Source organism: Dipodomys ordii, unplaced genomic scaffold, assembly GCF_000151885.1.
Source record: "Dipodomys ordii isolate 6190 unplaced genomic scaffold, Dord_2.0 Scaffold10, whole genome shotgun sequence".
NCBI classification, from domain to species: Eukaryota; Metazoa; Chordata; class Mammalia; order Rodentia; family Heteromyidae; genus Dipodomys; species Dipodomys ordii.
This window is the reverse complement of record NW_012267226.1, coordinates 13,599,575-13,616,027: the sequence shown is the minus strand read 5'-3', so window position 1 is coordinate 13,616,027 and position 16,453 is coordinate 13,599,575. Positions and strand designations below refer to the sequence as shown.

The 16,453-nt window shown below is 39.9% G+C and overlaps 1 protein-coding gene across 1 annotated transcript in view; it reads left to right on the top strand.

Annotated features, from left to right (window-relative positions):
* The window catches only part of Alkbh8 (alkB, alkylation repair homolog 8 (E. coli)), a 22,161-nt gene extending 7,850 nt beyond the window's left edge, over positions 1 to 14,311 (top strand). Inside the window, exons 9-13 of the mRNA XM_013009474.1 lie at positions 4,190 to 4,296; positions 6,880 to 7,031; positions 9,964 to 10,220; positions 11,554 to 11,703; positions 12,962 to 14,311. Of these exons, the coding sequence (XP_012864928.1) occupies positions 4,190 to 4,296; positions 6,880 to 7,031; positions 9,964 to 10,220; positions 11,554 to 11,703; positions 12,962 to 13,501 (1,206 nt within the window). The 3' untranslated portion in view covers positions 13,502 to 14,311. The remainder of the gene's footprint in view (positions 1 to 4,189; positions 4,297 to 6,879; positions 7,032 to 9,963; positions 10,221 to 11,553; positions 11,704 to 12,961) is intronic.
* Positions 14,312 to 16,453: the final 2,142 nt, after the last annotated feature.

The following is a 16,453-nucleotide window of genomic DNA, read 5'->3' as shown; positions in this document are numbered from 1 at the left end:
AGAGTGCTAGCCTTGAGCTGAAGAGCTGAGGGACAGTGCCCAGGCCCAGAGTTCAGGCCCCACAACTGGACCCCCAAAAAAGAAAAAAAAAGTGAACTCTATTTCATTTGGGTCAAAAGAAGTTAGTAAAACTACAGAAGATTTATATTTGATAGGTTGTGGGAAATGGGTGAACTCTGAACTATGAAATATTTTCTCTAGGGGCTGGGAAGGTGGCTTAGTAGTAGAGTGCCTGCCTTGCATGCATGAGGCCCTGGGTTCAATTCCTCAGTACCACATAAGCAGAAAAAGCCAGAAGTGGTGCTGTGGATCAAGTGGTAGAATGCTAGCCTTGAGTTGAAGAGCTGAGGGACAGTTCCCCAGGCCTAGAGTTCAAGCCCCATGACCAACCAAAAAAAAAAAACAAACAAACAAACAGAAAAGAAAAGAAATATTTTCTCTAGTTGCCGTGTACTGGTTCTGTCGGGATGATGGAGGACACCTAGTGGAGGAACTGGAATAGGTGGGGAGATGGCAAACAGACAACTCACACACAAGAGGAGTGGATGCTGAGTGCGATTTAATGCAGAGGATAACAAGCTTTTATAGCAAAGGTCTCCATGAGAAAGGGCAAAACTTTACACAATCTTGTTGCAAGGCTTCCTTTTTGGGTGGTCATCAGCTGGTCGCCTGATCTTGTTTTTTGGATGACGAGCTATGATGACAGGCCCTTGTTTTTGGCTTTACCTCTATTTTTAAGAAATACAATTGGTTTCAATGTTTATCACCTATTAACCATTAACCAGAGCACATGGGCAAGGTGCTGGACAGAAAGGCATGAACTCTAGTACTTCATAGTTACTTTTGTTTAGTTTTGTACTTTATACGTTTTAAATCTTTTCTAAGCAATTGTGCTTCTTTGCCATTCTTTGGAGGGTCCCCAATTTGTGGCCAAAAATCATGATATACTTAGTTAAATCTGGCCATATATCAAATTTAAGCTCATAGTGTCTTTTCTGTAACCCTTTCACATAATCATTTACTCTTCTCCATAGAGGCCTTAACTGTCTCATAAGATCTTTCGTGTTTCTTCTTTGTTAGTAAGCACCACGGAGGCCTAGATCTAGCAAGTCTCTCAGTAAATGAAAGAGAGTAATAGGAAGTTCTTTCTCCTAAGTAGTTTCCCTAACGGTTGCCATCCTTATCCTACACACCTGTTAAAGGCTATGGATCTGGGGGAAGTCTCTGGGGTCCTCTAGTAATGGAGGATCCCACCATTTTCCTCTGATAAGCCATTGCCACCTTCCATCTACCAACCTTTTAGGAATCTTATTTAGCTTTTGGTCTAAATATCCTTCTACATCTTTTTTATCTACAGGATATCTATATGAGTCTATTGTAGCTTCTTGTAAATCTCTTACAAACAATTCCTTCTGTTGAAGTGACGTCATGAAACCCCCAATACTTTTATATTTACTTATGACTTGTCTACTAGCCTCCACAAGAGGGGCTTTCAGGGTAGCACTTAACTCTGGTGAGTTAGTCATATTCTCAAGACATTCATCAGATGTTCGAGTCGTCAACACTTTTAAGAAAGAGCCTTGAATAAGGGAACGTTGAGCATGAGTAAGTACAATGAGCAGCAGGAACAGTAAAAGATTAATAGGCACTCCTATACAGCAAAGAAAAGAAAAACAGCCACACATCTTTCCCAGGGGCTTGCCAGCCTTTTCCAGGAGGTAGGCCTCTTTGAAGCCCCATTCTCAGATCTGAAAGCAGGTTTCCCATGCTAAGCAGACTCCACCGGAGTAGGCGTGGCATCTAGTTAAAAGTAACTTCTGCCCTCAGCTTTCACTATTCATTATGAATCACTCATCATTCTTACCATACTGTGTATTGTCCAGATACTCTTAAGGGATTTTCTCAAGAGTTTGGTAATCCCAATCTAATTCTAACCTCTGAAAACGAGAATCCTTTGCCTTCTTTTTAGAGGTATTCCTAGTATTTCTGTTTAGCAAACATAGAGATCCACTTATTCTTGTGCTTTTCTCCCAGGAATTCTTATTGTTTCTGGGTGATAGAGTGGTGACCCTGACATTTTGCATGTGTAAAGGTTGTTCAAGATGAGAATGTCTTAAGGTTTTTGTTTGTTTGCTCTGAGCTGAGTATTACCCTTACTCATGACTCCTGAGCCTGCTGGGGACTTGAGCTGACATCTCAGAGAGCAAAAGAAATAGGTAAACTCAAAAGGAATAATTGGAAAAAAGCTCCTGTGGAGCAAAGCTGTCACGTGGCAGAATGATTCAACTGTTGCAGGGGAACTATTGATTGTAAATCCTTCCTGAGGTTATTAAAAGTCTTGGTTGTTGTTGTTGAACAAGCATTGTTATGATTTAAATTTTCATAGGAAATATCAATTTAATTATATGGATAAAATGATTCCCTTAAAAAATGAGACTGTCAATGCTAAAATAAATTTCAGAATTCTAAAATATAAAAGATATAGAAAATAAAGAAAAATAACAATATTTAATCAGGGTAAGGGCTCTGTAAGCAAAGAAATAGGTAGTGTTTTTGTGTTTTGTCAGTACAAGACAACAGACTGATGACCTAAAAAATTTCAGAGCTCCCAGGGCAGCTATATAATTTGTAGAGCTCAGTTCAAAATGAAAATGTAGACACTTTCAAAAAGCACAAGATGAACAACAATGGAATGTGTTACAATTTAAATTTACAGTGATTTGCAAATTAAAAGAATGTATGACTTATTTGTTCACCTTTTTTATAATTAAAGATTGGTTTTTGTGTGTGTGTCCGGTTGTGGGACTTGAACTCTGGGCCTGGGTGCTGTGCTTCAGCTCTTCAGCTCAAGGCGAGCACTCTACCACTTGAGCCACAGAGCCACTTCCAGTTTTCTGGTGGTTTATTGGAGATAAGAGTCTCAACAGACTTTCCTGCCTGGGCTGGCTTTGAACCGTGATCCTCAGATCTCAGCCTCCTGAGTAGCTAGGATGATGGGCATGAGCCACTGGTGCTGGGCTTATAATTAAAGATTTTAACAGAAAATGATATTCCTGTCTTGGCAAAGTATTGCCTGTGTGAATGTAGATTAGTCCAGTCTTTGGAAGATAGCTTGTCTGTCTGTGTTAAAGACTGTAATATTTGGGGCTGGGAAGGTGGCTCAGTGGTAGAGCGCTTGCCTTGCATGCATGAGGCTGGGTTTGATTCCTCAGCACCACATAAGCAAAAAGAAAAAAAAAAGCCGGAAGTGGCACTGTGGTTCCAGTGGTAGAGGGCTAGCCTTTAGCTGAAGAGCACCCAGGCTCCAGAGTTCGGGCCCCACAACCGACAAAAAAACAAAAACAAAAAAAAAAACTGTAATATTCACATCTGTGCCTGTGAACTTACTTTGATGGAAATATTAAGTTGTTCATGAAAATACTACTTATTATGAAACTTGTATCTTATAAGTACAGTATTAAGTAAAAGTGAAGCTTTTTTTTGTGTGTTTGCAATGTGCCAGACACTATGATTATATAATTTATATAATTAAGTATTGATAAAAATCCTGAAATGGGGGGGGGCTGGGAAGGTGGCTCAGTGGTAGAGTGCTTGCCTTGCATGCATGAGGCCCTGGGTTCGATTCCTCAGCACCCCATAAGCAAAAAGAAAAAAGCCGGGAGTGGTGCTGTGGCTCAAGTGGTAGAGCGCTAGCTTTGAGCTGAAGAGCTGAGGGACAGTGCCCAGGCCCAGAGTTCAGGCCCCACGACTGGACCAAAAAAAAAGAAAAATCCTGAAATGGTTGGGCAGAGAGAAGGAAATGGTTTGTTGGAGGCATGTGGTTGCACGGAGAGCCTGACTAGGAATGACTGTCGGCTTCGTAGTCCTGTGTGTTTCCACTGCCTTACAAAGCAGACCACCACCTGCATTGTAATTTGTGGGGTCACTCCTTGTTAGAAATGCAGATTCCCGCAGATTTGCTCAGTCCAAATCTCAGTGGATGAAGTGTGTGTTTTTTTTCTTTTTTTTGTTCTTCAGTTGACTTTCATATACACTAAAGTTTTTAGAACTAGTATGCTATGCTAGTCTGTAAACATGATTATGCTTTCCTAGCTATTGGCCAGAAAGATGGCCAGAATATGTGTTATCCTTAATCCTTGGGGCTTGTGCAACTTTGTATTGATCTTTATGCTTTTGTCTTTGCTTCAAGATTGTTATGGATTTTAAGCATCCAGATGGTGTCCTAGTGCAAGTTATGTTACCTCGTCGGAGTTTGCTGGTCATGACGGGAGAATCTAGATACCTTTGGACCCATGGGTAGGTACTGACCTGCTCTCAGTGATGGAGTTCCTTCTGCATTGTTGCACTTACTTTTTTTTAGTGTCTGGTTCATGAGCTTTCATATAAAGGCCTGAATCTACTGCTGCTCCTGAGAGCTGAGATCTGGTTCCTGGGTCATACAGTTGCTTGGTAGCTGTCATTGTTGGAAAGACACGATTCTCCAGTGTCAGAAAATGAATAGACGCATGAGGTAAAGGAGACCTTGACAAGGCAATTTATTTCTGCACAGCAGATGCCTTGCCATTCTCCCCAGGGTTACACAGACACATGAGTGGGGCAGTCTGCTGAGTGTTTATCCCAACCTGAGCTGTCCCTTCTCCTTGTCAAGGAGTCAGGCTGACATTCTTTTCACAGATGGTTACCAGGGTGATGGGGTAATACAAAAAAGTTAGAGAGCACTCCAGCTGGCATCGAAAAGGGTCCCACTTGATGTGGCTGGCTGGTTACAAACACCACAGTCGACAGTTAATAGTTTGAAGTCAAGAAGCAAATAATTCCAGGAAAAATCACTCCAGAATGGTACCTTGTTACAAGATGGAGACATTTTGGTTTGACAGAAAAGATGTTTTTTTCCTCCTATCATTGAGACTGAATCGTGTGTCATTCTTTAGGGGAGGCCTTCTTGTCCAGGTCTCCAGTTTCCCCATTTTCTATTACTCCTTGAATCCAGTGTGAGTATTAGTGTCATTTATTACCCACCACCCTGATTGATTATGTTTTCCTTGTATCTGCCTGCAGCAAATGTGTGTGGTTGGGTGTGTGGGAGCTGGGCGATTAATGATGGCTGTGGAAGGGCAGTCACTTACAGTAACCATATTGTGTTTCTAGAGAAATGTTAACGGGCTCACTGTCAGTTATCCCATTAGTTTGATGTATCCTTTTGTTTGCTTGCCTCCGTGGTGGGTCAGAGTCTCTGGTCAGTCATTATGTCATTTCCTGCCCCCAAATGGCGATGGTCATGACGGTCAAACTTGTCAAAATGACAAAGGTCAGGTTTCTCATAATCACTGAGCTTGCCCTATTGTTTTTTTTTTAATCTTAAAATAGAATTAAGGGAAAATCAAATGTTTCTTGAACTTGTGTCTCTATTAAAACTAGGCAATCGAAGCTACGTTGAATGAGAATATGTTTTTCAAGAAAAATGAAAGAAAACACTGCTTTTCTGAAACAAAGCGTATTACTATGTATTTGGCAATACTTAGAAGGAACTGGTTGGCAGTGGCTCATATCTGTGTAATCCTAGCTACTTAGGAGGCTGAGATCTGGAGGATCAAGGTAATATAGCCAGCTCAGGCAGAAAAGTCTTTTAGACTCCAGCCTCAGAAAAAAGTGGGCTGGAGGCATGGTTCAAGTAGTGGAATATCAGGCAAGTAAGCCAACCAGCCAATGGAGCCAATACAAGGCCCTGAGTTCAAATCCCTGAATCAGAAAAAAAAATCCAATCCTGCAACAGGGAAAAAAGTAAACGCATTATGACTAAGTTGAGTTTATCTCAGTGTTAAGGTTAGTTTGGCACTTTAAAATCAATCAGCATAGTTCATCATATGAAAAGAATAAAGGATAATCTTCTGTATTTGGCAAGATCTCAGTAAACCCTGAAAAGAAATAAACTTCTTCAGTTTGACAAAGCAAGTTATTGTGATGGTTTATCTTGTCATCTTGACTGGATTGAGACACACCTAGGAGATGGGTGAAGTATACTTCTGAGTATGACTGTGAGAGTATTTCCAGCGAGGGTTCAGTGGGGAAAGGGTCCTGATAGAATGAAAGGGGAAAAGGAGAAAAGCCCTCTAGCACAGCATCTCTGTTTCCTGATCTACCCTACCACACCCTCCCCATCTCGGGGGACTGACTGAACACTGTGAAATAGTAGATCAGAATAAGCCCTTCCTCCCTCATGTTCCTCTCAGGCATTTTGTCACAATAGTGAAAAGTAAGAGAAGACCAAAGTAAACAGATACCGATGCTGTAATCACAGATAGGAAACTTATGTCCCTAAACCAATGTATGACTCCATGTAATTCCAACAGAAATCATGAGAGGATTTTGTTTTGTTTTTTCATAATAATTAGCAAATTGATTCTAAAATTTATAAGGAATAGTCAAAACAATATTGGAAGAGAAGGACAACATTGAGAGACTTTACTATATAGGTACATAATCCAAAGAACATAATCTCAATATTAAGATGGACATACATTAGCAGTGGGGTGGAATAAGGTGCAGAAGCACACCCATCCACACATGTAAGTCAGCTGATTTTTGACAGAGACACCAGTGTAATTAGATGTGGAATGAAAATTTTTTGATGGATAGGCACTGGATATCCATTGGAAGTAAACTTTGATCTACCTCAGTTCCCAAAATAAATTTGAGGTAGATTGTGTAAAATTAAAATTTTAAAACATAAAGAAAAATGTCTGACAATTCAGGAAATCCAGTAGATATTTGCAATAAGTTCTTGGAAATTTGCTCTGTTCCCTCAATATTTGTAAAGACCTGAAGTATCTTTCTTTCGTCTTACAATATTAAGCAAGTTATTTTGCCTGTTGTTTTTAGAATCACACCCAGAAAATTTGACACTGTTCATGCATCTGAGCATTACAGAAGTGGAATTATTACCAGTGATATTGGAAACTTAACTCTAAGCAAGAGAGGAGTACGGACTTCATTTACATTTAGGAAAGTGAGGCGCACACCTTGTAACTGTAGTAAGTATATAATTCTACCTCTAGGGTAAAGTGGAGTAAGTCTAGTATGAAAAATCCGTTAAGGTATCATTAATACCTAAGAAAAACTCCTAACTTGTCTCCTATCATTTCTTGTAGTCTATACTTTCTGAATCACCCCCATTATAATTCTGATTCTTTGGAAGCAGGGGCTGCTTTCCCAAGCTCAGTTCTTCTGCATAGTTGAGTGCTAAGAAAATATTTTCTTTACTTGAATAACAGTTGACAGTGCTAGAATTATAGGTCAGTAAAATATGACTTGTAAAAACAGGCCTTGAGGGTTTCTAAATCACCTTTTAGTAACGCAGCAGGGAAGCGGGAGTTGACAGATTGCTCCATAGCAGGTGACTGTAGGGGGGGAACAGGGTTTGGTGGGTTAGTCAGTTTGTAAGGGACTAAAAGGAACCACAAAACTATGTGTCAAGAAAATGTTACTCTGAGCTGTTGATGTAAGCACATCATGCTTGTATTTCTTGGAGTTGAGAAAAATGTTTCATTTTCTTTCCTTCCCTCTCTCCCATCCTCCCTCCCTCCCTCTTTCCTATTCCCCCCCCCCCCCACTTGCCTTTCTGCCTTTCTTTGGCTGGACTCGGTCTGGGCCCTGTCTATAAGTTTTTATGCTCAAGGCTAGCACTCTACCTTTTGAGCCATAGCACTACTTCTGGCTATTTTTGGTAGCTAATTGGAGATAAGTCTTACGGTCTTTCCTGCCTGGTCTGGCTTTGAACTGTGATCCTTGATCTTAGCCTCCTGAGTAGTTAGGATTACAGGCGTGAGCCACTAGCGCCTAGAAAATGTTTCAATAATCATAAAATGACAGTAATTGTAAAATCCCTTTTGTATCTTGAGAGTTTCAGTTGTAATAGCATCTATTAGTAGTTTTTGGACTTAGTTGTAATCTTAATAACATTTTGAATTAAAATTCTGTATTATATATAAGGTGTCATCCGGTTAGCAAAACATGAAATCAGCCAGGCACAGGTAGTTCATGCCTGTAATTCTGGCTACTTAGGAGGTTGAGATCTAAGAATTGCAGTTGGAACCCATCCTGGGCAGAAAAGTCTCCAAGAGACTCTTTTTTTCTTTCCCCCCCCAAGAGACTCTTATCTCCAATTAACCACTCAAAAACCCTAAGTGGAGCTGTGGTTTAAAGTGGTATTACACTAGCCTTGAGCAAAAAGAGCTCAGGAATAGTACTCAGGCCTAGAGTTTAAGCCCCATAAGTAACAAAAACAAATGTGAAATTTATGTATTTGGTATCTTGATAGCAGTGAAGCTTAAAGTAGTCTTTTGCTTATTTTGTTGAAAGTGTCTTTAAGAACACTGAATGTAGCCAGGCCCTGGTGGCTCACACCTGTAATCCTAACTACTCAGAAGGCTGAGAGGTGAAGATAGCAGTTCAAAGGCCAGCCTAGGCAGGAAAGTCTGTGAGACTCTTATCTCCAATTAACCACCAGAAAGCCAGAAGTGGTGCTGTGGCTCAAGTGTTAGAGTACTAGCCTTGAGCTGAAGAGCTGAGGGATAGCACCTAGAGTTCAAGCCCCATGACCAACCAAAAAAAAGAAAGTACACGAAATGTGTTTGTGTGTGTGGTACTGGAGTTTGAACTGAGTGTCTCACACTTGCTAGGCAGACATGGTACTCTACTACTTCAGTCCTTTTCAAAAGGTCATTTTTTTTTAAGTTGAAAGAGGTTGTTTAGAATTTGATGAAATCTAACATTGCCACCCATAGCTTTATAAGGTATGGAAAAATAAAGATAACTTCCATCCTCAGGATACTTGAGGTATAGTAAGAAAGATGAGCTAATTTTCTTACATAAATGTTTCTATGTTATGGGCATTTATTAAATGTATGGGAAGCTCTAAAAACCTCTCACTTGGTCTTCAGTTTGCAAATATTCATTAACTTTTGAAAACATTATATATATTTGTTCTGTATGTCTGTACTTTGGAATATGAGCATGTTACGGAATGGGTAAATTAGGCTAATTAGTATATGCAGTATGTCACATATTTAAATATATTTTTCATGGTGAGAGCTCTTAAAAGCCATTCTTTTAGCAGTTGGCTGAATTGTTTACTATGCTTGGTGTTTCTTGTCGGGCTCTATGGAAGGGAATGACCCACTGCAGAGTCTGTGCTGCCAAGTTCAAGTTGTATCTGTGTGATTGACTGTGTTGCTTTAGAAATGATATTACACTACTTTGTGCTGCCATTTTCTTGTCTGTGAAATAAATGTATTAATACCCACTTCCTAATACTAATGTAAGAATTGAGACAACACTTTTAAACTGGTTCAAATACCATTCAGTAAACACTGATTATTATGGAGTAAGATGTTGTTTCCATTTTTTTTTTTTTGCCTCTAACTCCTTTACTTGCCGAGGGGCCGGGGGGAATCTCTAAATCCCAATTTAGCTAGATTTCTATTAGTAATGTTAGAGCTATAAAAGTTGCTTTCCTGAAAAATAGAACTCTTATTCCAAGATGTTCTAAGATTGATGCAGAATTGTCTTTTTGTTTGGTTACAAATGGATTTTCCTCTTCTTTTTATGTTAGACTCACAAGAGAACGTTAGACCTTCTTAGGAAAGAGCTTTTCTTGTTTGCAGTTGAGGCAGGGTAGCCTGTCTCACTAGGTAGCCTAAGCTAGCCTGGAACTTTCTATGTTGCCCAGGCAGGCCCTGAAATTGTGATTTTCCTGTCGCAGCCTTCTAAGTCCTTGGGATTACATGTGTTTGCCACTATACTACTCATCAAGAACTAAGTGTTTTTGCTTTGTTTTCAACTGATAAATCAGAGCCTATCTAATTTTGAGTTACCAAATTTGCATTCATTTTTTTGAGGAAAACTTATACCTTTTAAATCATTTTGGGTAAAAATGCAAGGTTTATTTTATTTTTTTTTCTTTAGATTATTCTCTGGTCTGTGACAGCCAGAGAAAAGAGAAGCCTCCGTCATTTCCAGAGAGTGATAAAGAAGCATCCCGGCTGGAGCAGGAGTACGTCCACCGTGTGTATGAAGAGATTGCTGGGCACTTCAGCAGCACGAGGCACACTCCTTGGCCGTGCATCGTGGAGTTTTTGAAGGCTTTGCCAAGTGGTTCGGTAGTGGCTGATATTGGATGTGGGAATGGGAAGTATCTTGGCATCAATAAGGAGTTATACATGGCAAGTAGTGCTGCATCTGCCTTCTGTTTTTAGAGTCGTTATCATAACCTTTCTTTCGGTGATGTGTGTTCCTTTCTAGGCTGTCATAGAAAATGTATAACAAACAAGTTGAAAATTAGGGACACTCCAATTCTCTTTTATTCTCTTAGACATGTATGGGTATTCCATCATTTGTAGTTTTTTTTTTCCCACCTTGGTTTAGATTTCATTTTCTAACACAAAACTTATGAATAAGAAATAGGCTACTGAGGTTGTCTTACTTCCTGACAATCCTGATAACCTTATAACCTTGTTCCTCTGGCGGGCTTCTTGTAGGTTTTTTTTGTTTTTGTTTTTTGTTTTTTGATTGCTGGGGCTTGAACTCAAGGCCTGGGCACTGTCCCTGAGCTTCTTTTGCTCAAGGCTATCATTCTACCACTTGAGTCACAGTGCCACTTCCTGCTTTTTCTGTTTATGTGGTACTGAGGAATCGAACCCAGGGATTCACGCATGCTAAACAAGCACTCTACCACTAAGCCATATTCCCAGCCCTGGTTTGTTGTAAAGGTTCCTAATTGCTTACACAATTTGTATTCAGCATTTCTTCTTGATAAGGTTAGCATTGAAGAAGGAAAGACTCAGTAGCATTAAGAATAGAAATAAGCTATTTTACTTTCTTTCTTGTTTGGTACAACAAAAGAATTTGTTGGAAAGAAAAAGAATTTGTTGGGAAAACAAAGAAATTATAGTGATTATAGTGGCTGTAAATGTAATACATGTTCAAAGTATAAGGAAGAAGGAAGGGAACTCACCCACCTGGTCTGGGGTCTTACAACATGGTATATATAGTATGGAGGATATTCTCATAACCTGGTCTGGGGCTTCACAACATAGTATATATAGTATGGAAGATATTCTCGTAACCTCCTCCCACCATATTTGTAGCTCCCTCAGGTAGACTAACTGTCTGTGTATATGGGATAAATTTGATTTTTAGATGTGTCATATGGCAGAAAGATCTGGCTGGAAATAGTGATGAGTTGAAGCAAATGGGTCTTCCCTTTTTGATTACAGTCTTTCTTTTTTCTAGTTATCTTATTTCCATTCGCTAATTTGACTTCTGTTTGATATGTTAAGGTCATAAATGCTGCTTTGAACAATTTCATATTCTGACAATGTATTAGTGATGAGCCAGTTTATAATGAACAGGAAACCTGTGTAATGACGTTAGGTAGCATAAACCCAGATATGCAGTCTTTCTGATGACTGTAAGGTAAAAAATAAAACTGGAGTTCTCAATTTCTTGTGCTACTTGGACATAGTATAGTGAAATGCTTTCCTTTCTGTGTTATAGATTGGTTGTGATCGTAGTGAAAACCTCGTAGCCATCTGTAGAGAGAGGCAGTTTCAGGCCTTTGTTGGCGATGCGCTAGCGGTTCCGGTGCGCAGTGGGTCCTGTGATGCTTGCATCTCTATTGCTGTCATCCACCACTTGGCAACCGCAGTGAGTGTTAATTGTCTCTCTTCGAGAACTTGTAACTAAACTGTCAAAAGAAGTTCATGGGTTTTACCTACTTGGAACCTGTCTAAACTTTCATTTGTTTCCATTTGTTTTCTCCCTCTAGGCTTTTCTAGAATGTCTTCGTGCCAGGATGGCGTGGCACTTATGGTCCTCCTGTTTGTGCTTCCTGAGGGATGGGATTATTGGCATACACTACCATGTCCTGCTTCCATTTCTTTTTCTGCATTGTTTGGCTGCTTAAATATCTGCTTTGCCATTTAATGCCCCAGCTACTCCTCCACTGAGTTTCTGAGAATCTCCTCCCTGCAGTTCCTCCTTTATCTGTGATTCCTCTTCTCAGTTCTCCACTGCTCTAACCTCGCTGTACTCTGAGCCTTGTCTCCTCAGGCCAGTGAGACTTCTGTTTTCTGCTCCCATTCTATTTTCCCTACACTGGATTAACAGATTCTTATTGGGATTATAGTTTTTGATTGAGTCTGCCGGATTTCACTTCTGCCTTTAAGCAACTGTTTTATATAGTTTGAGTATCCTTAACTCGAAAATTAAAAATGTTTCAAAACGTGGAACTATTTTACACATCATTGTGATGTCACTCAACACCTGACCTCTTCTGATGAGTAGCCATCAAAACATAGGCACACTAAATATATCATGCATATATGTTTATACTCATGGAAGGTGTACATCAAACATAAATGAAATTTGTGTTTAGACTTGGTCCCCATTTCCATATTCATTACATATATGAAAATAGCCCAGAATCCAAAAATCTGAAACACTCTGGTCTCGAGGATTTGGCCTGAGGGACACTCAGACTGTGCTTCATCTAGCTGTTGTGGCTCCTTTTAGCAGGAGAATCCATACAAGTTACTTCAGGGATGGACGTAGAAGTGGTTTGCACATTGCTTTTATAAAAAGGCGTCACATAAATGCAATGCTTCACCTAAATGCACGACATCCTACTGATCACCACTCTATAAGGACCTAATAGTTAGTTGTCTCATGTATTCTAGCCAGCCAGTTATGGAAAATTACAGGGAAGATGGATAGAAATAAAATTCTCCTTTTTCCCTTTCTTCAGCACTTTTTTTTCCCCTTAAAGATTAAAATGTCCTTAAAAAAATTCTTTACTGTTTCCTATAAAACATTTTGTCAGTCCAACAGTTTATTATGTCTTAACATTTTCTTTCTGTATATCCTCCTAGTTGATAAATGGCAATATGCTGGTTTTTCTTTTTAGGAGCGTAGAGTGGCAGCTATCCAAGAACTTGTTCGACTGTTGAGGCCTGGTGGGACAGCACTCATTTATGTCTGGGCAATGGAACAAGAATATAACAATCAGAAGTCCAAGTATCTTAGAGGAAACAGAATTAGCCGAGGAGCTCAAGAGGAGCTAACGAGTGCTACATCTGCAGAAGGATTGCTTGTGGAGCAAATGCGTGGTGAGGCCTGTCAAGACTCGGCATCTTCTGTCCCCTCCGTGAACCATGTTCAGGAGGGAGGAATCAGTTCAGAACTGCCTATTCATACTAATAGGACTTCTTTTCAATCTCAAGATGTACTGGTTCCCTGGCATCTCAAAAGGAACACTGGTAAAGACAAGGCCTCTGTGTCATTTGGTTCCACAGAACCCCAGAACCCAGGCCCCATCTGTCACCGGTACTACCACGTGTTTTGTGGCGGGGAGCTGGAAGCTGCCTGCCAGACACTGGGAAACGTTAGCATTCTGAAAAGCTACTATGATCAGGGAAACTGGTGTGTCATTCTTCAAAAGAGCTGACTCTTTACTGAAAATGTCATATGGGGAAAAAATATACCTAGATATATTTTTTTAAAAGGGGGACTGAATTGATTGTTCTCTTATTTAAAGAAAATGCTTGTGGAAATGTACCAAAGGAGAGCTTCTCAGAGAAATTTTTAAGTAGATATTAGTTAAGAAACCTTCAGTTTGATACCAGGACTTCATAATTGTCAGCTCTTCCTACACAGCTAATAAGAGTAGTGTTTCCGTGTACCTGAAATGATCCAGATAGGGATGGGATGCTTGCATGGGAGGGAGAGTACAGCATTCTGAAGGTAACTGCGTGCTTTAAAACATTATTCCAGGGCCTAAACAGTGTATGACTGAGTGCTATATTACAGAAAATGTTTTCATCAATAGGAACTATCACCACACCTTACTAGGATAGAACTTACCCACATAGTCATGGATGTTCAGTACAATTTCCCTTAATTGCTTGAGCAAATGAACATCTGCCCTATTAATTAGTATGTGGGTAAATGAACTACTGAAATACACTTCTAACTCATTTTTCTTTGGGCTAAAATGCTCTAAATAAGCATTTTATACTTGAATAGTTGAAATTATTTAATTGCTGAGATTTTTAGTAACTGAATATCAGGTTTTGGATTCTTTTTTTTTGTCCAAGACCAGGACTTGAACTTGGTACCTGATGCTGTTGCTCATTGGCTGGCACTGTACCAACTGGGCCACACTTCCAATCCAGGTTTTAGATTCTTGATCTGCACTCAAATACAAAGCTTAGTTGTTTTTTCTTTTATTTTTGTGCCAGTTGTGGGGCTCAAACTTATGATCTGAGAGCTTTCCCTGAGCTTTTTTGCTGAAGGCTAGTATTCTGCAACTTGAGTTTCAGCTCCATGTCCAGCTTTTTTTAATTAGAGATAAGTCTCACAGACTTTTCTGCCCAGGCAGAACAATGAATTTTATATATAAACTAAAGATTTCTCTCCTTTACTCTATCAATGACTCTAGTTCTTAGCTTTGAAATTAAAAATCCTATAAATAACAATTTCTTATCCCTTTATTATTGCTATTAGAACTGTAGTTGTTGGCTTCAATGGGAAGAGGAAGAGGAAGAATATGGGATTTGATATGGAGATATGGTTTAGTGGTAGAGTGTTTGCCTAGAGTATATGAAGCCCCAAGTTTAGTCCCCATCATGGAGGGAAAAATGCATACATACATAGTGCGCACACACACACACATATACATATATGCATACATACACACACATATACACATGTAAATGCGATTTGAAATAAAATAGTTGAGTAGGAAAAACAAAACATGTAGCTGGGTGCTGGTGGCTCACGCCTATAATCCTAGCTACTCAGGAGGCTGAGATCTGAGGATCGCGGTTCAAAGCCAGCCCGGGCAGGAAAGTTTGTGAAACTCTTATCTCCAATAAAACACTTAGAAAACCGGAAGTGGCGCTGTAGCTCAAGTGCTAGAGGGCTGGCCTTGGCTGAAGAGCTGAGGGACAGTGCCCAGGCCCAGAGTTCAAGCCCCATAACCGACAAAAAAAAAAAAAACAAAAAAAAACATGTGCCCTACATTATAATTCTGTTTAAATCAGACACAAAGGCTTGACCAATATAGTGTTCTAATTTCTATGTAATGCTACTGGTGAGTGATTATGGAATAAAAGCTTTGTGTGCCTTGTAACAAAGCAACCTTCTTTATACATCTTAATTGTGAAATAAAATGGGCCCACTTAGTCTTGGAGGAGAACACAAAGTTCATATGTTGCAAACCCAGGATACTGTCAACATAATTGACCGTATATGAAAAAGAAACCTTGTGACAGATGGCAGTTTCTATCATAGGTGACACTAAAACAATATCTTCTTCAGGTTTTCAGGGCAGTCGCATTTTATTTAAAACGCTTAAACCTTTTCCTGTGAAAGCAGGTGGTCCTTTTTGACGCTGGGCAGAGATTTTTGTCCAGGTGGCCTGAGAACATTGCCCTGAACAAAATGTCAGCCATGAGTTTCTGTTGAGAAAAATGGATTTGAAAACTCTCAGCCAAATGAGTTCTTTGAAAGCTCATATGAAATGAGAAATGTGACACATGGCCTTGATGCTTCCCAGAGGAGAACTATCAAGAGCGCACACCTGTCCCCTCTGAGTATGAAGAGGCGTATGTATATACACCGATCACTGAGTAGACATCTGGTCAACCCCCTGCCAGCTGGCGTGGAAGTCCACAGGTGGGATCTAAAGAACAGCTTTCAGAGTAATAGGAGGGGTGAACGGATCAAAGCTCTTTATATGCATATGGTCATAACCAACAAAACACCTCTGTGCAATTACTGTGTACAACACCCCCCAAAAAACAACTGCCACAATCACACAGAATGTGTACGCGGATGCAGAACTGCCATCACCATTGGCCAAAGTCATGTTTTCCCTTCTATTCTTAATGTTGAGTTACTTTTTCACTTGGGTAAAATGGCCCTTTGGACGTTTTCCTACAGTTTCCATATGGTGTGTAATCACCCAAAGTGGTATCTCTCAGAATGTGGCCCCTTAACGCCTGCGTGATGACCTGGCAGCCTTCAGGTCCACATTTCTAGGCTTGTTCAGCTAGAATCTGAGGGCAGGAATAAGGGACTTTGTCTTGTTTCCGTTTTAAATATTGCCAAAAAACATGAGTCTGGTTATCAGGAAACACAGGCTTGGAATGCACCTTTGGAACTGTGAGCTGGGGAAAGAACTAAAGTACATCAGAATGTATACACTCACAGAATCAGTTTCCTCATCTGCTACTTGAAATAAAGCCTCCATTGAACAGTAACTAAAAAAAGAAAAACATTGAAGGGTTGAAGACAAAACACAAGAATTAGGAAAGACATTGAGAAGACATGAAGAAAATACAAATGGAATTTAGAAGACTATTGGAGGGCTGGGAAGGTAGCTCAGTGGTAGAGC